This window comes from Centropristis striata, chromosome 1 (assembly GCF_030273125.1).
Source record: "Centropristis striata isolate RG_2023a ecotype Rhode Island chromosome 1, C.striata_1.0, whole genome shotgun sequence".
NCBI classification, from domain to species: domain Eukaryota; kingdom Metazoa; phylum Chordata; class Actinopteri; order Perciformes; family Serranidae; genus Centropristis; species Centropristis striata.
In genome coordinates, this window is record NC_081517.1 from 25,549,767 (window position 1) to 25,574,897 (window position 25,131).

Genomic DNA, 25,131 nt, shown 5'->3' on the forward strand with positions numbered 1-25,131 from the left:
TAGTGACTCACAGAAAATGTATTAGCAACTATTGTGATAATGAAAGGAAGTGCTTCACACACAGTGTTCCCCTTTTAAATCCTCTCAAGTAGCTTTGAGGTTGTTAGAATCACCTTGTTCCCATCTGTCCATAACAGCTTGTTCCAACTGAAATGTGAAGTGAAATATTCAAACACTCCATATTTATTTAATGGCAAATGAGAATATTCTACATTTCTTGTGCAGCATTTACACAAAGTGAATCTAAATTCAGCCTGATGTATTGGGGATTATTTGAAACTTGGGTGGAGGGAAATAATTGCGATATTTTTTTGCAATATATTATACAGGGAACTATTTTTAATTTTTTTGCAAATTGACCATTTTGGTACTAGAATAAAAAAAATATATTACTTTGTCAGTCCACTAAATAGTGCTAACTTGAGACATTTTGGGGTTTTTTTAAAGATAATTTACTTTCAAAACCCCCAGTAGCTGAACTTAACATAACTATTTTGTTCAAGTTGCATCGTTCAAATACCTGTGCCGTATTACACGCACGTTGATATGGTGTTAAACTGACTATATCGACTAATACAAACCGTTTAGTTAATCAGGTTTTCAAAGTTTTTCTTAGGAAACATGCAGTTGGATTAAGGTATAAATCATGATAAAATATGTAATCGCAACACTCAGTGTATTGCAAAATGTTTTAAAATCATAATTTTATTGTATTGTAACATGTAAGTATTGAGACATTATAATATCATGGAACCTCTTGCGATTCTTAACATGGACAAAGTTTCAAATAAAGTGGTAAACGTACGTAAAAGTAATCCCTGCGAGCTATAACCTCACGTTTCCGACTGTTCTGAACGCTATGTTTCCATCAGTTTTTTTCCGTCTGTTTTTCCTTCCTTTCTATATATGGTCATCTGCTCCAGGCACATTGCTGTAGTGTTAACATCTTAACACTGCTACATGTAGCTACATGCTAATGGCAGCAGGTAATGTTTGCCTCTGCTGTTGATTCCTCCCCAGTTTCAAATCACATTCCTGCTGGAACATCTTTGATTGTGCAGTTTTTGGTTTTTGGTGATTTTTCACAGTAAAAAGGGGCGATATACTCTGTTGTAGTAATTTTATTCTGGCTGCAATGATGCATGGTACAGAGGCACAGAAGGCAGATATGGATGGCCTGGAAACATTGACTAAGCAGAGCAGACTGGGCTTAGAGACCAGAGAGAGACAGTTTTTGCTTCTTCTTTTTTTTACACTAAAGCATGTACATTTTTTCTAGTAGAATCCAATATGTATGAATCTGAAATGTGTGCAATAGTCTTGTCATGTGGGATTGAACAGTGGTTGGGTTTAGGTTGTTCAGTAAAGTTTATGAAAATTGGCAAATGTTTTCAGTCTTATATCAACATAAAACCATTGGACAAATGAAGCAATGTTACCACAGGGGAGCTGTAGCAGACATCGTCACTGTTTCCTGATATTTTTAGGAACAAATGTAACTATAACCAGTTCATCAAAAAATAATCTGCTGATGATTAATAAAGAAAGTAATCTTTCCTCGCAGCCCTAAACGGGAGAGATGTCAAACATGAGTCTGCCAAACGAATCCTGTGTGGTTTGGCTCCTCCATAATTTAAGCAATAAATAAGAAAGAAAATTGACTGACTCACTGCTGTGGGAAGGAAATGATACCTGAAAGCCATTAAAGTCAGCCTGTTGGAAATCATTCAAACTGATGTGAATTCATGCCAGGTACAAAAATTCACACTGGTTGAGGCGAACGCCATAAAAATCAACCGAGAAAGCGAGAGGGTAACCTCCCCCTCCTTTGGTCAGAGAGCGATCAGTGCCTGAGGGCAGATCGCTACGAAGCACAAAGTGACAAAACAGCCTTATAGAGCTGGCCTCTAATGGAAGAATAAATGTGTGTGAGTGATGGAGAGAGAGAGAGAGAGAGAGAGAGAGCAATCAAAAGATGAGTGAGAGGCGGAGAGATTAGACTTCTGACAGCACAGCGAGGGCAAAAGCTTTATTGGCCGAAATACTTTTTTAATAACAACAATGTCGAGAATTTTCTTGTCGCTGTCGATAATATTTAAGGCTTAAGAGAGGATTTTAAAACGCACTACGGTGCCCTCTGTGACTGTGAGCCTGTTTCAGACCATTGACCTCTATAGCTCCCAGAGGGCTGAGGCCTACTCACCGCAGTCAAAGCCACTTACAGGGTTTTAGAGCCTGTATGTTTGTCTGGTCGATGCGTGACTCTGGGGAATGGAGGTGTCGCCCTCTGTCAATCATTCGCTTGTTGCAGGCAGGAAACACAGGCGACGCTCGGAGCATTACGACCCGCACTCCATGTCGGACACTCCTTTATAATGTATGAAGGAAAGGGAGTAAATTGCTTGCAGATATAGCCAGATTATTTTTTAAAGTCACTTTCAAAGTCATCCAGTGTTTTTTTTTATGGTGTTAGCCACCAGTATTCACATATAGTCCTCTGCTAAAAGATCTCTGTAATGCTAACACACACATAGCTACAAATATACAGGTGCATCCCAATAAATTAGAATATCATAGAGAACTTTATTTATGTCAGTATTCAAATCAAACACATTATATACATGTATATAATATGTCCATCTCAATACATTAGAATATGATGGAAAAGTCCTCTTCCAGTAGTTCAAGTCAAATAGCCCCAACCAAGTATTGAGTCATATAGATGGACATACTTTTCAGAGGCCAACATTTCCATATTAAACATACTTTTTAAAATTGGTCTTTTGTAATATTAGAATTTTTTTGAGACACTGAATTTTGGGTCTTCATTAAATGTAAACCATACTCATTATAATTAAAGAAATAAAGAAAATTAAATAAATGAAGACATGAACTGTTTCATTCTGTGTGTAATTGGTCTATATAATGTGTTATTTCCACTTTTTACTCTGATATTCTAATTTATTGAGATGCACCTGTACATCCATTACACACAGAATGAAACATTTCATGTCTTAATTTATTTAATTTATTCTAATTATAATGATTATGGCTTACATTTAATGAAGACCTAAAATTCAGTGTCTCAAAAAAATGTTTATATTACAAAAGACCAATTTTAAAAAGCATGTTTAATATGGAAATGTTGGCCTCTGAAAAGTATGTCCATCTATATGACTAAATACCTGGTTGGGGCTATTTGACTTGAACTACTGGAAATTGACTTTTCCATCATATTCTAATGTATTTAGATGCACATGTAGATACTGGCATTTACAATATGGAGCACCAAACAAGCCAAAAACCATCCCGTACTATTCTACACGTGTGTACCTACATCACTTCTGCATGTAAAGTCGTTTTTCCTTCACCTAAAGAATTGAGTCTCTTCTAAAGACTGCAGGAAGGTTGATTAAACATTGATAAGTTTCCTCACATATTTATCAAGATTGTAATCCTGCCCTCAGCACTTGCTCTCTGAGTTAAAAGCGCACTGTGTTTTAGTGCCCTATAAGCACTTTCTGGGTATATGAGAATAGGGAGTGTTTGATCATTTATCACTGCTTTAGTTTTCACCTGATCACCATACATTATGAAGCAGAACAGATCAGCCACACTGTGGCTTTGGCTGATGTGAGGCGTCCATGTGTGTTTGCTCTTCCGGTACTCCGTAATGCCGAGTGCCGAGTCTTTTATGTATCCGAGCTTTCAGAAAAATATTATGATTTTCATAATTACGACTCTGTTGTTGATTTGGACTGCAGCACTTCACACGTCAATTGACAAAAAATAATCAGTATCTACTTTATTCATCAAGTAATTATAATTTTCTTTATGCAACAGTGACCAATATTTGCTGGTTTCATCCTTTCAGATGTGAGGATTTGATGCTTTTCTTTGTTGTTCATGACAGTAAAATGAATATCTTTTGGTTTGGGACTGTTTGTTAATCACAATTAAGACTTCATTCTGGGCTTCGGGAAATTATAGCAGGCCTTTTCACTATTTTTCTGTCATTTTGTAGACAAGAAAATAATGAATTTATTGAATTTTCACCACAAGGATTTCAATTTAATACCTGTTTTACAGCCTTACCCATCAAAGTATGAAAGTATGTCAGAAAACCGATAGAGACAATAGGGTACAGAACCATTTATTATGAAATCTTCAGATTTTTGCTCCCCAGTATATAACAATCATTATGTATTTATTTAAGTGCATCCTGCACCCGAATCAGATGCAAAGAATGAAATGCTATATTAACCAATACGAAATTGATTCAATTAAGTTTACATGCAAATTATTTGTTTCTTACCAAGATAAAAAAAAAACTTAGATTCAGAAGTGTTAGATAATTTATCTTCTTTTAAGAGTTAAATTCTTATTTTCAAGAAATCTTGTCAAATGAAAATATCTGTCCATGCAGCAAGGTAATTTCCCTCAGATTGAGTGTTTTTATCTTGTTTTTAGACACCCCTTTTTGGCAGTGTAGCTTTGGCTAACATTTACAGGATGAGTTTAGTAGCTGAATTTCCCCTCGGGGATAAATAAAGTAATTTTGATTTGATTGATTTGAGCTACTGAAACGTCTCAAGCATGCACAGCCCTCGTGCTGTATGGTGTGTACCGACGCAGAAGCTCCATACACCTTTCCTCACATCCAGATCGAACGATTAGGTGACTATCTTCCAGAATTTGACTTCCAAGTACAAAATGATCTCTTTGTGTTGCCTGCTGAAGTCTCGTACTCGCTTCAGCTGAACTTCACAATGCCTTTTTGCACAGAACAAAGACCGTCCATTCTGTTTCCAACCACTTAAACTAGAGTTATGCTAAGACAGGATCTTGTCAAAGCAAGTGCATCTCTAACACTGCAGAATCAAAGAGCAAATCTGCTTTGTGAAAGTATTGGATTTACTGGAAACAGATATTCCTTCTTATTTTATCCAGTTACAAGATTAAATAAAAGATTTTACAGAAAAAAAGGAAATATCCCATTATACCAGCAAATTACACATCACCCCTACACAGGAGTAACAATTACAGCTGCTGTTAACTCTTTCAATGATAATGTGCTGTATATGGGCTATTAATTATGACGATACTGTGAGACACATTTGAAAAAAGAAAAAATGTGATTAATCTTTTCAACATAGCACACATGGCTTGTGGTTTCCACAATAAAACGGCAGAGAAATGCTGCAGTAAAATGTAGAAAAGATGTTCTGTAGTTCCTGGAAAATGTTAATTCCAATATGTGAAGTGACCGGGAACAAAATGTCTTGGGATTGGTTAAATATTCATAAAGAATGTTAAACACATGACACATCTACAGCTGTAGTAATGTATGAGCCGTTTGATGCTGCCTGATGTCATGGAGAGTTCGAGAATATAGCACAGTGCATGAGAGATTCTGCTCTAACAGCATTGTAAATGACTCTATCATCCTATTGAAGTATGACATGCGAATGTTTTACCGAAGCTAACAGTCCAAATGTGTATTAAGAGCAGTGGTCAGCATAATCTGCTACTATAGTATGAGCTGTTTCAACGTGGCACCAAGACGGAGAACATGACCGTGATCCTGAGATGTGAATAAAAGTCATGGCTAGAAAAAATCTGATTCCTCTGGAATCAGTGACGGAGGTGTGACAGAGCAGAGCCAAGTGCATCCAGCAGCTTTTGTTTGCAGGACGGCAGAACAGGCTGGAGCTGTCAATGGGACCATATAGACCCTGAGATGATGTGTGTATCCTGTCATAACGTTTACAAGATGGTAGCCATCCTACAGTTTACATGGTAGTTGTAAACCACAGTGTTTTGACTGAACGCAGCTGGTTACAGTCTAACGTAGATGTTACACCTCCGTACCTGACGGAGAGCCAGTGGCCTCCAAACTGACCTTGAACTCTATAGTATTGCCTCCATAACATTTGTAATGTGCTATTGTAGTTCTGTATTGTGTGTTCTTTTTTTTTTTTTTTACCTTTCAAGGGCCTACAGATATACAGTCATGGAAATAATTATTAGACCACCCTTGTTTTCTTCAATTTCTTGTTCATTTTAAAGCCTGGTACAACTAAAGGTACATTTGTTTGGACAAATATAATGATAACAACGAAAATAGCTCATAAGAGGGTAATTTAAGAGCTGATATTGAGACATTTTCCACGGTTTTCTTGTAGTGATTTTGGTTATTATCAAGAAAACCATGGAAAATGTCTGGATATCAGCTCTTAAATTAAACTCTAATGAGCTATTTTTTGTTGTTATCATTATATTCGTCCAAACAAATGTACCTTTAGTTGTACCAGGCATTAAAATGAATTCCATGACTCTACATGTTCCTACTACACAGCAATTTGAATCAATATCATGATTTTTTTTTAAATACCGTAATAGAAAAATGATCCATATCACATAAAACCTACTTGAAAATACATTCAAAGAGATACTTATCTACATTTAGTCATAAAGCGTTTTTAAAATTGATTATTTGTGCTCTTGGAAACATGATTTTGAGAAAGATAGGAGTATAAATGAACACTATGTTGATGTGAGACCAGATATCATCTTAGTATAAGTGTTGTCTGTGGTTGGGTTTTAAAGGCTGCTTTACAGGAAAATCATGTCTTGTTTTCTGGACCTGTCTACATTACTGATGATTATTTATCAAAAATCTCATTGAGTAAATTTTTGTAAGAGACAACCTGAGAATATCGTTGCAGGATCTTTATCGAGGGATTTGGTAAAAAAAATAGTGTGATATTTGATTTTCTCCATTTCACAAGCCCTAAAAGAAAAACATAGGGAATGATGGTTATCACAGTTCATTTTTCTCCGCTAAAACAGTCTGATAAGCTTATTGCTTATTGTGTCACTGAAATTTAATAATGCCAGCAAGCCCAGAAAAACACATCAATAAGCTCTGCAGCAGAATTACAGTAATTAGTTGATTGACTGAAAATTAATTTTCAGCTATTTTGATGAGTGATCCCTGGGGTTAAAGGGGTAAACCAGTCTCACTGTGTACAATGGCATGAAAATTGACTGTTATCATAGCATCTATGTTTGGTTATCTACAGTATTTTAACAAATATAACCAGACAGACTCTCTCTCTCTCTCTCTCTCACACACACACACACACACACACACACACACAGTGATAATGATAATGTTATATATAGATATGTTATTTCTAAAGAGAGATTTCTTTTTTTAAGGACTTGCTCCTTTTCCCCTCCTAATATATTTTGTTTAAATGGGAGGTTTACAGTTGTCTTATTCATTTCTTTTTAACACACATTGTACACACACCTGCTTAAAATTAAATAGTTTCAGGTTTCTGTGATAATAAGCCGCTTTTGCAATCGGTTTTGGTTAATAGTAATAAAAAAAGATTTATATAACACAGCATACAATGCAAAAAATGTACTGGCTGCTGCATCTAAACTGTGAGGATTTGCAGCTTTTCTTTGTCATATGATTTTTCTTTTTCCTCATATAACGTGAAGTTTTTATTTATTTTACAATATAAGCAACATGATGTCACTTTGCGCTCTGGGAAACATTTTTTCATGATTTTTTTTTTTTGTTTAATAGACAAAACAGTCATTGTCAGTTGTCAAGCTTTTTTTTCATGAATCAATAATGAAAAATAATCATTGCAATACTGTTTCAGGTGAAATCCCAGCTGATGCCTCCTCATATCAGGATATTGATATTACACTAATAAATCCGCCCCCAGCTCTGAACAGGCCTGCATACAACACGCTCACAGCCCAGTCAGACTGACTCAGAGTGTGTGACGGATGCACAGAGACATGATAGGAACCTGTGCGAACAGAAAAGTGCGTTTTACAAGTCAAATCCATCCCAAATGTGTGTTTGTGTGCATGCATGTGTGCGTGTCTGAGTGGTTTAGGCAAATCAATTTGCTTTCTTTTCTCCTCAGTGGTTGATGTAAATGATCCCTACTTGGAAACAAACCTCGCTACCTCTTTCCCATGTAACACACACACACACACGCACACACACACAACTAGGTGAGTCACCTCATTAAAATGTGTGTTCGCTAACATATAAATCAGTTCAAATCAATCACACTTTTGGCTCTACCTTCACACACACACTCAAGGTTACAATCATAGCAGATATCCAGCCTCCCCTTAGCCTTCCTCCTCTTTTATTGGTCTCCTTTTCTCCTCTGCATCTCTCTCTTTTTCTTCTCCTCACGGACACTCTCCTGCACTCTCCTGCCTGGCCTCCTCCACTGACCCAGTCCTCTCATCCCCTCTCTGAAATATTGATAATGGACTCTCACTCACTCTCTTCTCTTTTCTCCTCATGTTCCCATCTGTGGTGAATCAGCAAACCAAAAACCAGCAAACATTCCTTGCACTTATTCCTTGCACAACACAAACCTTGCACTTATTATACCCCTTTGTGTGCGTGTGTGCGTGCATGTTTACACCACTTTCCACTGCAGCACACCAGACACCGCAATGAAGGAGTGTGTGATGTGTGTATGAGAGGAACGAACATAACTCAGCCCACTGGTGACAGACCCCTCCGGTGGGCCAGCGTGGGACACCCTGACTCATTATGCCACTTTTCTCCCTGCACTCCTCCAAGGCCTCAGAGGAGCTAATGAATATTTCACAGCACCCATGCCTCGCACTCCAATACTACTGACCCAGCTTTTAATGGCAGCCAGCAGTATGAGGCCCTGCACACAGGCAGCAGCAACAGAAGCAGCACATCAGGACCCTCAGTGATCAAATGGCCCCTGACAGTAGCAGCAGCAGCAGCAGCAGCAGCAAAGGGGCAGGACACCTCTGCTGTCTTCTTAAGCATTGATCATGTGTGTGCGCGTGAGAGAGAGAGGGGGAAAGAGAGGTAGATAGAGAGAGGAGGGGCGGGGTGCATCCTCATAGCCTATATCCATATCTTACCGTCAATCCTCCGGTTTCCCTCCTCCTCCTCCTCCTCCTCCTCCTCCTCGCTCACTGCGTCTCCCGCATCCCGTCTCTCCGCGCCCTCGTGCACCCACTGTACTCTCCTCCCTTTCTCGCGCTCCGCTCTGCCCGATGCATGAAAAAAAAATCAAATATTCAATGGGGAGATGGTGGCGGTGGTGGGCGATACCTGCTGGGCTATACGGCAGTCATTAGCGCGATGTGTCCTAACAACAACTGGGCGTCCTCCCCCTGTGATCAGCGTACTGTGTAGGGCTCTGCTCTGCTGGACCTCACACCCTCCCTCCGTCCTGTCGAGGCTCGATGTCTTCCCCTGCTGTGCTGTGTGACTGTGCGTCACGTTGGTATCATAATTCCCACGGGTTTCATGCCCAGAGACGGTTCGGGCTATAGGCCTTATAGCTCCGATGGATGAGAGGAGAGAGAGAGAGACGGGGGAGAAAATAACGCGATCACACGCGAAAACAATAATTAGGCGCAAATTAACGCACGGACCCGCGCCGCTCCGTCTCACTCCGTTCGGTTTCGACAGCTCACCGAGCCCGGTCGTCGTTTGTCATCGTTGATGACAATGATGTTATATCCTTGCATTTAATGGAAAATAACGTCGACGTGCTGACAGTCGCTTTGCATATCCTTGAAGAATCGTGATGGGGCGCAGCACCACATCAGGACGGATACGGGGGATGATGTATCAGGATTTTTTTGTTTAAAAAAAAAAGGCAGTGCTATAAAATAATGCCGTGATAAGAAAAAAAAACAGAAAGACAGCAGCTGGACAAGCAGGAGAGATCAGGTTTTCAGCTCCTGGCCTCGCCTTGCATCCGTCCTTCTCTTCTTCTTCTTCTTGTGTCTCTCTCTCTCTCTCTCTCTCTCTCTCTCTCCATCCGCTGGTCCGCTTGTTGCGCGTTCTGCACTCGAGAGCGCGCAACGCGTGTGTGCTTTTGTGTGCGCACGTGCATGTGCCTGTGTGTTTATGTGTGCAGAGACAGAGAGAGAGGGGGGGATTCGACTATATTACCAAGGTTTGTCTGAGTGAGCAACAATAAGCTGCTGTGTAGGCAAAAGGAGGAGGAATATGGAATAAACAGCGGCTCATGTTTATTTAGGCCGCTGTGTCTCTTTTTACAGGTTTGACCAGCTCGGATTTAGGTTTAGCATTTCTCCTATGACAGGAACATGAAGAAAGGGGAGCTATTGTGTTTGCTGTGCAGCCTGCGCACACCCTGAAAGCACAGGCATTTGCAGTTTTTCAGTTTCTACTCCATTACCATGCCTATTTGTGAATCTGTCTCTAACAGTGCACCTATTAGTCATCATGTCAACACCATTTATAAAGCACCTACCCATCAACCAGTCACACCTGATGACACCTGATGACATTCTGACTTCATCATCTATCTCTGCAGAAGCACCCCGTCTGCTCCTGCTATTACTCCTATACAATGCAAAAGAAAAGCACTCTCTTGCTTTTTTTGTATTTGCAATTTAGGATTAATGGCAGCATATAATGAAGGCTCAGGTCACTCAGAGGATAGAGGATGCAAGAAATCTCCCGTCTTCCTCTTGTCCTCCTGACTGATAGGATAAAAGCATCATTTATGCAGTTTACATGTACGGGGAAGTGTGCAAAGGCTAAACACAGTCCTTAGTATGAAAGAGGATGAGTCATGTCAGGAAATCACTGATTATGCCGAATAGCCCGTTTCTCCATAATGTCACTTGACTGCCTTTGAATAGCTCTGATTGCTTCTTGTGCAGCCTGTAAAGTGGAGCTAGACTTCATAAACACTCAGAGCACAACAGTCACTAACAAAATTATTTTAATGGTGCTGAATAATTCATTGATTTCAGATTATGCATGATGTGTTTTGATTGGATGGTGCAAATTATCATGTAAAAAAAAGTGCATTGCATTACAGAGCTGTGTGGTTGAAAATGGGGAAATGGTTGGAATAATCTCCTGGGTGTAATGAAACAAGCGTAATGGTAAGACTTGGCACAGACCTAACATTGGCTTGACTGTATACTTGGCAGCTTTTAAAGACATTAAAGACGGCCAATTCTAAGCTGAGGTCAGCACTGATTTGCAGTATTCAGTCTCCCTTTAGAAAGTGTTTTACATAGATTTTTATTGGTTGTTGGCAGATCCACACACACACACACACACACACAAACACACAAACATGCATGTTTGCAGTAAGACAACACTTGGCGCTGATATAGAAAAGCAACTCTCTAGCTTGTTAGGAAACAGCGTTAAATACACTCCAAATTTGGGCTAGATTTTGGCGAGGGAAAAACTGACCCCTAACCTCAAGATAGCCTTTCTGTATTAAAACTGTTCAGACACACCCATGTCCACTTTTTGCTAATGTAGTTTGGGGCAAAAATTATGCAGCTCCAAAGTAAGGCTAAATTTTGGCGAGGGAAAAATTAGCATCGCGATTTTCAAAGGGGTCCCTTGACTTCTGACCTCAAGGTATCTGAATGAAAACTGGTTCTATGGCCTGCCAACTTTATGCTGATCCCATGCAGTTTTTCTCATGGAGTACAAATGTGTTATTTTATTTATATCACTTGAATATTTTTGCACACTGGTTTTCTCTAAACAGCCTATTTCACTGTAACCTCTTGTGACCTCTAAGATAATCACAGCTTCATGAAAACAACAGAGCGATGGGACATTAATGATGTATGGCTACCCTATATTGACAATAAGTGGGTTTCTCAGTAGTTGACAGAACAGAAGTGTTCGCCACAAAATTCAGAAATCTAAAAAAAAAACAAAAAAAAAAACCTTTGTATCAACATCTCCTTTGATTCCAAATCCCAGCATGGATTTATCTATGGTGTTATCTTAGTGTGGAATTTTGGAGAGACTGTAAAAATAGTTAAATTCCTCACCAGATCTGTGTAACAAAAGGTACATGTTAAACATTTCTGTAACAATGTAAGAGACATCATTTGTGCATGGTCATCATTTACTTCCATCATAATGTTCTAAAAGCCTTAAACACTCTAAACTAAACTCTAAATCAACATTTTAATAGGCCCCAACCAAAACACAATGTTTAACAGATTTATGAATATCAAAACCTGCCACACAGTGCAGAGCTGCATCAGATTAATCTTCCCAGTTTTCAGATTATGTACACTTCTTCTTGTGGCATACTGACTGTTTTCCATTGGCAGCATCAGTAGGAAACATTGTGACACAGCTTTAATTTACAGATTATGGCAACTTTTAAAGAAAGCCACAGTCTTGTTCTTCGTCTCCGTCACCATCCTCCTCCATCGTTTCCATCCACCTCCACCTCCTCCTCTCGACCTCCGCCCCACCCTCTGCCCTTTTTCTTCTTCTTTTTCTTCTTCTCATCCTCCACCTTGTACTTGAGTCTTCTCACGGGGTCACTGAAGCTACGCATCGACTTCTCCTCAAAGTCCTCGTTGATCATGAAGTTCCTGTCGATGATCTCCGCTGCTTCCTGCCAGTTGCGGTAGCAGTCTGGGCCCAGGCGGAGTATCTCCTGCACTGCGTTCGGGTTTAGGATGGAGCAGTCGGGACGCAGCACCACAACTGTGGGCAGCTCCTCCACATTAAACATGGCCTCCAGCTCCCTGTCGACATACACACACACACTGGAACACACATTGGCTTACAGCTAATGGATTTATACAGCAAAGCATATTTACATTGCAATCATCCACCAGCAGGCTGTGCACACAACCAACTGGCCAAACCCACACACCTCCTGTAGGGGTCCTCGTAGGCCAGGAACAGGCACTTCTTGGGCAGCTCTTTAAGGAAGCTTTCTTGCTGTTCCTCTGACTCGTCCAAACTGATAGATGAAGGAAAAAGGAAGATCATGTTGCTGGCATGGACAGAATCCAAGACTCCAAGTCTGGAAAACCTATCCAACTGTTGGTTTGTATGTGTATTCCTGCTTTATGAGGACATTTTGTTCTCACAAAAGTAGGAATATATAACTAGGCAATTACTGAGAAAGAGAAGGAGTATGAAAATACTATTTTGCTACATACACATGTGCTGTATGCAGCTGCAGTACCTGTACACAAAAAGGTTTAGGTTGGGTTAGCTGAAAATATTTGGGGAAATAAACGTGGGATGATGAAGTTTCAACACCTGAATGTGTGTTTCTGTGTGTGTTATACCTAATGTACAGGAGAACAAGCTGAGCAGCGCGGTCCACATAAAACTCATCTGTCAACCGTTTAAAGAAGTCGCTGAGCGTGGGAGCAAACTGCTGGCAGCTCTCACAGGCAGCAGATGCAAAGAAGAGCATCAGGATGCGGTTCTGCAGGCACATGACGATCTCTCGTTCTGTGTCCTGCTCATCCTGGTCCTTGTTGTTCTTCACCAGCACCCGGTCAACGAACAGGTCCACCATGATGAAGTGTCACAACAGGAAGGACTGAGAGTGCTGAATTCCCTGTTAAACCAATGTATGTTGAATGTATATGAATTGAATTGAATTGAAAGGAATTTAAATCAAACAGATACTTGTGAGGGTTTTCACATGCTGCATATCAGCTCCAAACATAAAGAAAGTACAGACTAGCAACCATCACCATAGATTTTTTCATGGTTCTAGTGGCCACAGACCCGGGGGTCCAAAGTATCAGGGCTCCGCCAAAATGACAATCAAAGAGATAGGTAGCAACCAAGAAGAGACTCAAAATGACCATAAAGAAACTATACAGACTCAAAGCATTGCAAACCAACTGCAAAGATACAGAGATTACAGAAAGACTCACAAGGACTACGAAACAGGGTTAAACAACTACAATGATTCTCAAAATGAAGACAAAGGGACACAAAGTCACTACAATTAGACACAACAGAACCACAAAGACACTAAGTGACTACAAAGAGACACACAGCAACTACAAAGACACAATAAATGACTATAAGGAGACCCATAGTGATTACAAAGAGACACAAAGCAACCACAGAGACAACGCAACAACAAAGACACTATATGACTACAAAGAAACACAAAGCAACTACAAACAGACACAAAACAACAACAAGATACACTAATTGACTACAAATAAAGACAAAGCAACTACAAACAGACATACAGCGACTATAAAGAGACAAAAGCAATTACAAAGAGACACAAAAAGACTACAAAAAATCACAAAGCAACTACAAAGAGACATACAGCAACTGTAAAGAGACAAAAGCAACTACAAAGAGACACAAAAAGACTACAAGAAAACACAAAGCAACTACAAGGAGACATACAGTGACTACAAATAGACGTACATCAACTGTAAAGAGACAAAAGCAACTACAAAGAGACACTAAATGATGACAAAGAGAGACAAAACAACAACAAAAAGAGGCGAAGCAACTGTAAAGTCTGTGTGTTGCTCTTCTGTAGGAGAGGTGGTGGGGCCCAGGGCCTGTTGTCTCTTGACCATAACACACATCAGAATATTTGAGAAAGTTTTGGCAAAGGTCTGACTTGCATACTGTGTGAGTGGATGTCTCTGCCCTATAAATTATACAGTATGTTTCCACTCAGTCAGAATTACAAACCGCCCATTAATCATATGAGCCCATCTTGCTTGCTGTTAAATCGGATAATCCTCACAGTTGCTTACCTCTCACAAATATTATCTCCCCTTGAGGCCTGCAAATCCAAAAAGAAAACAGCTTTTAAATATTTTTTTTCATCCTTTTCAAGTCCTCCTGGGTCGTACGAATCAGTTTGTCAGTTTATATCACGCTCACTCATTGACTGAGTCTCCTTCACCTTGACGGCAGTAGCTGCTCACTCCCCTCTTTCTTTGTGTCTCTGCGCTCCACCTCCCCTTCTCTGTCTGCGAGGGAGGGATTGAAAGACAAGGTGACAGAGGGACAAGAGACATGAAGTGCTCTCAGAGATTGTGTGTATGAAGGCAGGGACTGAGCCGGAAAGCATAGAAATTAAAGAATGAGAGACGTGCTTGAAAAAATAAAAAAGACCTTAATGAAGTGAGCCACAGTGAGACCTTTATTATTCAGTAACTAATGGAGGAGCAGAACCACAGGGAATATCTGGTTAGTGTGGTTGGTGATAGTCTGATTCACTCTGCAGGGAACAGCACAATATCAGCAGAGACATGCACACAGTTTGTGTTAGCAGAATACAGACTTTATTGTTTTTGGATATTAATACAACTTATATTTAACCAACTGTATTATATATATAATATTTAATAACAAAAAAATAACTTAAGAGACAAGCCATAATTAACATGGCAAAAATAATGCTAAAAATGAATAACATACACATAGTGTTTGACAAAATATTGATTTCAATATAACACCAGCAGGCGCCAGCGCCTAATTTTGGTTAAATCCGGCTTGATGTTTTCCTTCTTTGGCCATTTGGGGGTCGTAAAAAACACCACAAAAACCTATTTTAGCGTATTATCATTATCATGTGCTAGCAAGCAGCAACCTCCAGGCCTGAGAAGTTAAACAAATGCGTCAGTGTCTTAAATATGCATTTTTTCCCCCTAATGTCTAGCAGGGGGTGTCTCTGCTGGTTACAAAAAGAAATCCAATTGTATAGAAGTCTATGAGAAAATGACCCTACTTCTCACTTGATTTATTGTCTCAGTAAACATTCTCATAATGTGTTTATGTTCCCAGTCGTTATTTTCAAGTCTTCCTCAATCCAACATGATGTTCATTTAGCAAATTATGGTCCCATTTATAGTAAAATAGATAAAGCAAGTTATGTTTTAGAGCATGGCTACCTTATAATTCACAAGTGGTTGACATGGTGCACTATGTGTTTTCACCTTAGAACTCTGACCCTTTCAAAGTGCTGTAACATCTTTGGTTGCCTAAAAATGTCTCATTCAGCGAACGATTGTATGAAAAGACGGCTGGAGTCAGCTGTTCATTTTGAATTATGGTTGCACCTTGTTAACAAACAAACTTGTCATGTAGCGCAAGTGTTATCTCATAACTTAGTGTCCTCCTCCCCAACTCCACCCTTTCATCGAAATATAGTCACTTCTGGTTAAAAAAAAACAAGAAACAAGATGGTCCAAAGTCCAAAAAGCCAAAGTTGAGGCTTTAAAACCAAAGTCCACAACCAATGGATGACGTCCACTTCCTTTATACAGTCTTTATGTGTGAGCAACAGAGCATATTATTCATCATCATCCATTTGAAGTGATTTGAAGCGTTTCTGGCCTCCTGATGTATGCGAGTCATAAATTCTCCCTCCTTTTAGTTCCGGATTGTTTGGATTTCAACAACTCATGAGAAAAATATGTGAAAAACAGCTGCCTGATGCTACTAGAAAACACTTTGCTAAACTGGTTGAAAGAAGAGCTGCACAGTTTTATGACCTCGAGTCATAAAACCCCCAATACCCAATACACAGAGTAGTTTGATCCACTGTTAAAGCTACTGGTTATGAAACATTCTGTATTTAATACTGATGCATCTATGTGACCATGGCTATTCCTATATAATCATTTTTAATGCCTGTCACTGTATGTGATTTCCACCAAAATAAGACAAGACAATATACAGCAAACAGACTGGTGTTCACATCTTTCCAGGCAATGTTTGGCAATGAGTAGTACATTTGCCAGTTAAAGGAAGCCGGAGGAGATTTTTCTTTCGATAATTTAATTTTTTATCTTATTTTTTGTGGTTATGACTGACATTGGGGCAGGATTGGCAAAGAGAAAATAAAAGGAATAAAATGAAGAAGGGATTAAACAAAAACAACCTCTGTCCATCATTCAACAGACGGAGAGATTTCTGGGATTTGAAGGAATTCAAAACAATTCCTGAATTGATCCTCTTCCTCCTGGACAGGAATTGTTTCATCATCATCCTATTACAGTTAATAATCTGACATAATAATAAATAGATTTACTTCCTCACAATCTTTACAACTGGAGGCCGTTGTGCAGTACCGCTTTTGTCCACAGGGGGCGCTAAAATCAAAACAAAGTGAAAGTTGCTTATAGTTGCTTTAATACACAAATATTGATTTGTGGAGCTTTAAACAGTGCTTAAATACACATAAATTATTTGAGACATGTAGGCTACTGAACATGTCTATATGTATGTTTCTGTGTAGGTTCTTTGAAAATACTGATATTTGCTCAAATGACTTCCTCATTCTTAGTTAACCTTAATTCACAAATAAGACTGGATTGATTTTAGTTTCTATATAATAATAATTGTAATAATAATAATAATAAGTATACAGGTAGTTAGGTAGGTAAGTAATAACAGTATTTCGTAAGATGAGCAACTTAATCTTGTTTCATGCCATCCACGTTTTGTGTGCCAGTTCATCGGGCAACAGAACAGAGGAGCTCTTTACTGTGTTTATCTCTTAAATATTCTGCTGCACATGCCATTGAAGGCTGAAGTGTTCCTTAAAGAGCCTGTAAAAGAGGCTGCAGTATCAGTTACAAAGGATTAAGTATTTATGAGTCTGGACTTGAGACAACCAACACAAACGACTGCCTTTTTAATATATTTGTGTATATGTTGTTGTTTTTTTAATCCTCTCTTCATCTTCTCCACCACGTTCCTTTATCCGCCTCCTTTATCTTTCGATCCCATGTTCCGTCTTTCTCTTCCTCCTCTTCAGTCCCATCTTTGCCCTTCACCCATAACTTCCACCATCTTTTTTTCCTCTTGTCGTCCTCTGTCTTGTACTTGAGTCTCTTCATGGGGTCACTGGCGGTACGCATGTTTAGGTTTTCGAAGTCCTCGTTGAGCATAAAGGTCCGCTCAACGAGCTCCGCTGCTTCCTGCCAGTTTTGGAAAGAGTCGATGCCATGACGACAGATGTCCTGCACAGCGTTCAGAGAGAGGACGGATCCGTCAGGACGAAGGACCACAACTGTTGGTACGTCCTTCACCTTGAACATATCTTGCAGTTCTCTGACAAACCAAAAAACACACACATAGTTACAGCATTATCCATGTGTAATCAGTAAATCAAATATCATAATTTGACACAAACAGATTAGGCATACTTTATATTTACAAAAGCTTCTCTTTATCCACATACTTCCTGTATGGATCCTCAAAGGCCAGAAACAGAACCTTTTTGTGCAGCTCTTTGAGGACTCTCTCCTGCTGCGCCTCCGATTGGTCCATGCTGGAGAGCAGAGATGGAAATGGAAATGTTATGAATGTTAAAACAGTGTGAACGTGAGTTCATGCAATCCCATGTCTGCATCAAAGAGATAAAGAGAAAGGAAAGATAGAGACCTGATGTAGACAAGTGCAAGCAGTTTGGGGTATTCAATGTACGCCGGATCTTTCAGTCTTTTAAAAAAGTCATTCAAAACAGGCAGGAACTCCTGGCACTTGTCAGACTCTGCCGATGCGAAGAACAGCAACAGGATGCGGTTTTCAAGGATCCCAATGATTTCTCGCTCAGTGTTGAGTTCATCCTGGTCCCAGTTGTTCTCTACCAGAACTCGGTTTAGGAACAGGTCCACCATGATGAAAGAAAGAGTAAAGTCCCTCTGTGGAGAACAGATGGTGAAATAAGGATTTGTATATTTCTGATACAATATGTGCATATTTTATTGTGCTTAGTGGAGTTCATTGACTGCTATCCAAGAGTAAAGCTACTGTTACACTGTTGGATACCATTAAGAAATCATCTGAGATTGTCTGCAGTTTAACTTTACAGTAGCTAGTGATTTCCCAGAATGACTTTCAATATCCCACAGAGAAGGAGTGTGAGATGGTTGCATACAGCTGTGCAAAGAGTCCATACAAAGAGTCAGGAAAGAGAATAGATTTTTCCAAATTGTAAAAAAAAGCACTGGCTGAATTGCATTATGATACATCCTGAAAACTTGGTTTCGAGACTTCTGTATTAAAGGGTTAGTTTGGATTCACCAAAGTCACACAATAACACAATCGACTAATCAGTTGAGACAGCAGCAGACCAAGTAAAATGACTGTTTTTGTCCAGTTAGCTTCTGAGCTGGTACTCCTTACAGCTTTGACATTCAAACTGTGGGTGTCCCGACAGCTAACTACAGTGTAATTCCAATTAATCCAAACTATCCCTTTAACATAAATGGATCTAATTTAAGCAGATTCTCATGTTGGGGTCCATAAAACTGATTAAGAATCTGGTGTTTCTTCCAGGATTCTGCCCCAACATAATGCGATAAACAAAGATGGACACTCACAGTTTATAGTCCTTCTATATTAATCCTAAATAAAGTGCTTTTGTTTCCACAAAATAGATTATTATAGGCGCCGCAGAAAAATCTTTTAATATGTATCAGAAAAAAAGTATCTTTTGTACTCATCACAGTTGGCAACTAGTGATTCATATGAATAAACACAAAAATACACGGATGAAGAACTCCATTCTATGTATAATTAAAGGTGTCTGTATCACCTCTACCTGTGATTACCACACATTAGTGCAGAATAGTCTTGTAATTGATGAGTGACTGATGCTACAATTTGTTCTTGATCATTTTCTTTAAATAGAGGGAAAGCATCCATTGAATTCTACATGTTACCTTGGTTATATGGCCAGTTATTATGTTGACAAAGGAACAAAATATCAGGTTTTCGGATCTAAACTGAGATCTGGACACCAGTACACATGACCAACAGGCTGTGAATTCGATACGTTTTAATTGTCTTAAGACTTCTGTGCTCAGTACGGATACTGAGTGGATTACTGTGGTTAAAAAAGTTAATTGTTTAATTGGTTATCCATAGCATGAACACTGCACCAAGGGGAAGAAAAGGTGAGAAATGTATTTTAAAGGGTAACAACATTTTGGCTGAATGTTCCTATAAGAGGTGATAAACACTGACTGATAACTACTATAGTTTGTTGTAGATCAGTGGTTCTCAACCTAGGGGTTAGGACCCCTAAGGGGTTAATGAGATAATTTCTGGGGGTCACCAGATGGTTGCAGAGAAAAAAATGTAATGACTGTTAAAGATAACATGTGTCAGGGAATTGGGAGAAAAAATTCATCACAATTCAACATGCCCTGGGGCACACTGGACAATGGCTTGGTGCTTAACAAAACTGTCATCACAAACAAACATGAATTATTTACATTTACACCCAGAATCAGCAGGGTAAGGGACATAGAAACAGCTGTTTCTGCAGCTCTCTCGTCGCTGTGTCTTGAGGAACACCAACCTGTTAATTCTGGGGGGTCACGACTCAAAAAGGTTGAGAACCACTGTCGTAGATAATCTAAATACAACAGCAGCCCAGCGAGGATCAGCCGGCCGGGATGAATCAGCCATTTAGGGGATGGTGTTTTTCCAAAAAGCAGACTTATGGCTCAGAACAAAAAACCACATAAGACATAAATTTCATATATAGAAATAAAGTTCAGACCCAACATCTCAGAAATGTGCTTTATCTGTCTCGGCCAGCCTGTATTTCACTGTCGCAGCGGTCGCTGCAGGCTGTGAATTGACAGCGATAACCTCACAAATTAGATTTGGCTCTCTGGCTCTGAGCTGTGCCAGATCTATTTGAGACTACAACTCTGGACTGAAAGTTCCAAGGCTGACGGAGGAGAAATACGTTTGAAATTGAGCAGCATTGCACCTTACCTGGAGAGAGAAAAAAAGGAGGATTTACTGGAAGACTCTGAAAGGTCAGAGCTTAAATCCTACATTTGGAAAAGTTATTTCACAATAATCCGGTTCACTTTTTAAAGCTGATCGATCGCAGCTGATATATACTAGCGACACTGTCTTGTTTTGTTAGTTGTGAATTTAATAGGCCATCAATCTTTGTGCATGCTGTGGCGGCTGCATATAGCACAAGTAATTTACCTCACCTTGAAACTCCTCGACTCCTCACAAGGAAAGAAATATATCCACTTCCTCCTCTCTTTCAAGCCATTGTGTGCTTTCTTTGATTTGTTTTCTTTCTTCCTTTAAATCCTCTGAAGTTTGTTATGTTAGTGACACCTTTCGCTGCCTCTTCACCTCTCACTGTAATTTCTTTACCCTGCACTCTGCGGTCTACTGAGGGAGATTACGGATAGCTGGAGGTGTGGCACTGCTGTAATTCAGGGGCAGAGGTTGCTCCTTCGTGTGTGTGTGTGTGTGTGTGTGTGTTTGTTCACTGTGGGCCCTAAAACTCCAGCTCAACAGTGGCAATCTTATTACTTAAAGAGAAGAAGGGAGGGTGAAAGGAAGGATGAAGCAACGGGACAAATTGGATTGCAAAGGAGGACTAGCATGCAGGTTAAAGGGGGTAGAGAAGGACAGACAGGGAACACAGAACAAAGATAGGCATGTGTTAGCATCAGGTGATGCCTCCTCACCTGCTCCATTCTTTCCTTCACAGCCAAACAGTACATGTTGAATACTAATTACTCATTGACCCCTGAGAGCATTATAATGATACTTTCTGTTATCATTTGACAGCCAGGATGCTGAGCTTCAAGGAAATGAACACCGAAAGTCGATAGCCTGAGTCGAGCCTGGTTGTAGTAAACCCCAGCAGGCCCTACTGTAGGAAAGTGGCTATTGATCAGCAGCGGCACTTGCAGAAAATACCAGGGTTAATCTCAGAGAGGGGTGAGGTAAATATAGAGGCAGGGGGAGAGAAAGATCTAATAGGATTAGTCTGAGTCACACAGACGTGTGCCAATGCACATGGATGCACAAACAAACAAACAAACCTGAACATACAGTACCGCAGACATGTGAGCAGAAACACTCAGAGCACACTAAAGATGGTTAGCCAGGACATTAAGAGCCACAGCTTTACTGTCTGTTTGTTAAAGACATTCATGTTGTCCTCAAGGTAAGACGTATTCATTTGGTGATCTTTTCAAAGAGCACGATCAGCGTCCAATACTTTACCCGGTTTAGGGCTCGGCGATATGGCCAAAATCCTATATACTGATGGTGGTCATTTCATATCTTGACACTGATATATATCACAATACATTATGTTTTCCAATAATTCAGTAAATAAAATATATATAGAGTTTACTCCATACTTAGAAGCTGATTCGCTCCAGCTTCGCTCCGATATACAAGAATCCAAACATGAAGCTTCATCCAAACGATGAAAACATTGTTATGATGCAGTTTGGCTGCTGGTGTTTCAACATTGTAACAGAAAATATATTCAGGGGGCTGCAAAAGTAGGTATACAATAATGAAAAACAAAATGTATTGTATTGATTATACAAACTTATCAATAAAAAACATATTGATCCCTCAAATGTTCAAACTGTTTGCCCCCAGCATTCACACATCATACTGGTAATACTGGAATAATCCTTACTGAATAGCTACTTTTGCAGCCCACTGTGTATTCAATAGACATTTTATTTTGGTAATATACATCATCATATTGCCCCCTGTTTTGGTGTGTGATCTGCAAATATAATGCCATTCCCAACAGCCTCAGCTGTACTTTGTGTTTAGCAGAACTAGGAAGCTACACTTTAGCATGTTTGTGAGCATTTTAGCCATAGACTGTGTATAAATAATGTACACAGTCACTGTGACGTCACCCATTGGTTTGTGGACTGCCCGTTTGAGGCACCGAGTTCGCTGGTGTAGGGGTCACAGCTACTTCACAAGGTTCATTTGGATTAAAGACTGAATGCAGTGAGAATTGTGTCAACAAATTCTCTCCATGCTTCAATATGGAGGTCTCTCTTTGTTCCCCAAACAAAGACAAACGACCCCCACCCCCCACAGGTATCTGAAGATACCTAAAGGCGTCTCATTGGCTGATACCAACAGGAAATACAACTTCCAGGTTGAGACACAAAAGTCTCCTGCAGCCATCCCTTTTTTCTTTTTCTTCTCGCCTCCCTGAGGAACAGCATGCCTGCTGTCCTGGTCTGATCTTCTAGGAGGAAGATCAGACACCTTCCCTCTGTCTCCAGCTCTAAGGGAAGGCCGGTGAGGCCCAAACCAAGTGGGCCCACCACGACGCTTCTAAGTTTCCTGCCTGTGATCTATACTGGACATAATCACAGAGACCCTCACCAAGCTTCTGGAGCCAACAGCAAACAACGCTACAACCACCAAAACCCAACAACGAACCAGATTCTTCTCCAAAAGGATTCCTGCTTCCCCAACTCTGGACTCTGTGGTATAGTACTGGGCAGTTAGTAAGCAAGAACAAGTTTGTTAAGCTTTAATCAATGGTGTTGATCTGTTGTGTGTTTAAGTATATCTGTTGGGATATTTTGTGTAGCTAGATCACTTGAAGTTGTATGATTAATGTTGCTCTACATATCTCAAGTTGTACATGTAAATTAACTATAACTCATTTGATTTGCTCACTCACTAATCCACATGAAATATACTTTAATCTGGCTTCCTACAACACATAGACCTTCAAGACCGCATGGTCTATTGTTCTTCAAGAACAGAAGGGCTTCCGCCATTGTGATTTATTTAAATGACCGCCTTTCGGCAGCCATTTCGTCACACATTCTTTCTCACCCACATTTCCACTGTAAATAGTCTTTTAGATTAGTTATTGTGTGTTCTGTTTGCTTTGCTTTATTTAGAATAACTATCATTTTGGATTAATATGCTTCTCCCTTTAATGCTGCACATGAATGAGTGATTTGGTAACCTCTGCTATGGAAAGAACTCAAAATTCCTTCAACCGTTACTAAATATTAATAAGGTAATTCGATTATAATCATATACATAATTAATAATCAATGTTCCAAATTAATAATTTGTTAACTTTATGAGACTGATTCAATATAATTTGCTATCTTTCCTTTTTCTAAGTAAAGAGGTGGTGCCCCGAAAATAACTTTAATTCATTTAAAGTATTAAACATTAATTTAGTCAATTTCTGATAGCAAAATTGATCTAAATTAGCTTTACCTCTAAATATTTTGGTACCCCTGCTGGAGGCAATGTGTATCTGAACCAGATACCCCTACACTGGCATCTTGTTTTCGGACACGGGGACCAGACCATATTTGGACTGTGGAGGAGCGAGAGGGATCTGACGACACTGACTCTCTACACCGGCAACCTGACTGAGAGAAGCCGCTGCTAATTCATGTTAGCATTATCGGGAGCACCTTAACTGGGATGTAAATTTTGGCTAGCAAAAAACTAAATGTATGTTACTTACCTCAGAAAAATGAACAGTGACTCCTTGGAGTGTCTGTTAGTCCAACCAAATGCTGAACAAGACATTTTTTTAATGAATCAAATGTTCAAATAAACTGTCATTAAGTCAAAATACAGTGAAAGTGTCAAAGTTATGAGACCAAACCGGACAGAAACACGGAGCAAAAAAAACAAGTTCATGGCTGGAGACATAATAAATATAATAATCTTTATCATGTCTATGCTGGATACTGCTTACCTTCTCTTCTGAAGACGGCTCGCCTTGTTAGTTACCTGTCAATCAAAGGTAGCCACGCCCCAAATCATACGATTCTTTATCTTCTATTTTCTTCTAAATGGGGCCATTATTTACACTAATAACATCAGATTGTCTTGAAGAAGATTTTTTACTAGCGATTGAGACTGTAGTGTTGTCCTAAAAAAAACTATAAATCAAAAATAAATCAAGTGAGAAGTTTTCTCATTTTGTATTGAAATGAATAGACCCAAATGCTTCAGCAACCGCCGTCAGCACCCCCTGCTCACGGGGTGAGCCTCACTGCTAAGACCCAGAGGTTGCCGCCTGATTTTAGCATGCTGAGTTAGCATTTAGCTTAAAGCTCAGCTGTGTCTATGTACAGCTTCACAATTCACAAGTGTGCCTTTAAACTACTGTTCTCTTGGTACTAAGGGGCCTTGGAAACAAAGTGTGTGTGTGTCTGTATATGTGATTACACCGCATTGAAAGTTGACCCTTCCTCCCCAGATTAACAACAGAGTATAGCCGTCTTCAGTCTAGCTAGCTAATAGGCACAGACAAAGTATTTGTGTCCAGACAGGAGAATTTAGCTTATGACTCAGACGTCACATACTACAGTGTCAGCCGGGGCCGAACAGAGCCCCGGGGGGAGAAGAGGCTGAGAGGAGAGACAGGGTGAGGGGCCAGAAATGTCCCAAACACAGCAAAAGAAAAGAGAAAATACAGAGCAGAGTCTCTGCAGATATTTTCGTACATTGTT

At 39.7% G+C, this 25,131-nt stretch overlaps 3 protein-coding genes across 9 annotated transcripts in view; all 3 read right to left on the bottom strand.

Annotated features, from left to right (window-relative positions):
- The window catches only part of LOC131973746 (adhesion G protein-coupled receptor L1-like), an 85,611-nt gene extending 76,621 nt beyond the window's left edge, over positions 1–8,990 (bottom strand). For 6 of the 7 annotated variants that reach the window (XR_009394586.1, XM_059335848.1, XM_059335840.1 and 3 more), the window contains exon 1: positions 8,956–8,990. The gene's annotated coding sequence lies outside the window, so the exon portion shown is untranslated. The remainder of the gene's footprint in view (positions 1–8,955) is intronic. The other variant, XM_059335856.1, reaches the window with a different exon arrangement.
- A 1,422-nt stretch (positions 8,991–10,412) lies between these two features.
- LOC131971098 (nucleoredoxin-like protein 1) lies at positions 10,413–14,798 on the bottom strand. The gene is made up of 4 exons (XM_059332401.1): positions 14,614–14,798; positions 13,156–13,433; positions 12,732–12,821; positions 10,413–12,600 (listed from the first exon to the last, which is right to left on the bottom strand). Exons 2-4 carry the CDS (start codon positions 13,389–13,391, stop codon positions 12,261–12,263), a joined length of 666 nt encoding a protein of 221 aa, XP_059188384.1. The 5' UTR covers positions 13,392–13,433; positions 14,614–14,798; the 3' UTR covers positions 10,413–12,260.
- Positions 14,799–17,547: 2,749 nt separating this feature from the next.
- On the bottom strand, positions 17,548–24,557 carry LOC131974966 (nucleoredoxin-like protein 1). The gene is made up of 4 exons (XM_059337482.1): positions 24,372–24,557; positions 18,257–18,516; positions 18,054–18,143; positions 17,548–17,923 (listed from the first exon to the last, which is right to left on the bottom strand). Exons 2-4 carry the CDS (start codon positions 18,490–18,492, stop codon positions 17,548–17,550), a joined length of 702 nt encoding a protein of 233 aa, XP_059193465.1. The 5' UTR covers positions 18,493–18,516; positions 24,372–24,557.
- Positions 24,558–25,131: the final 574 nt, after the last annotated feature.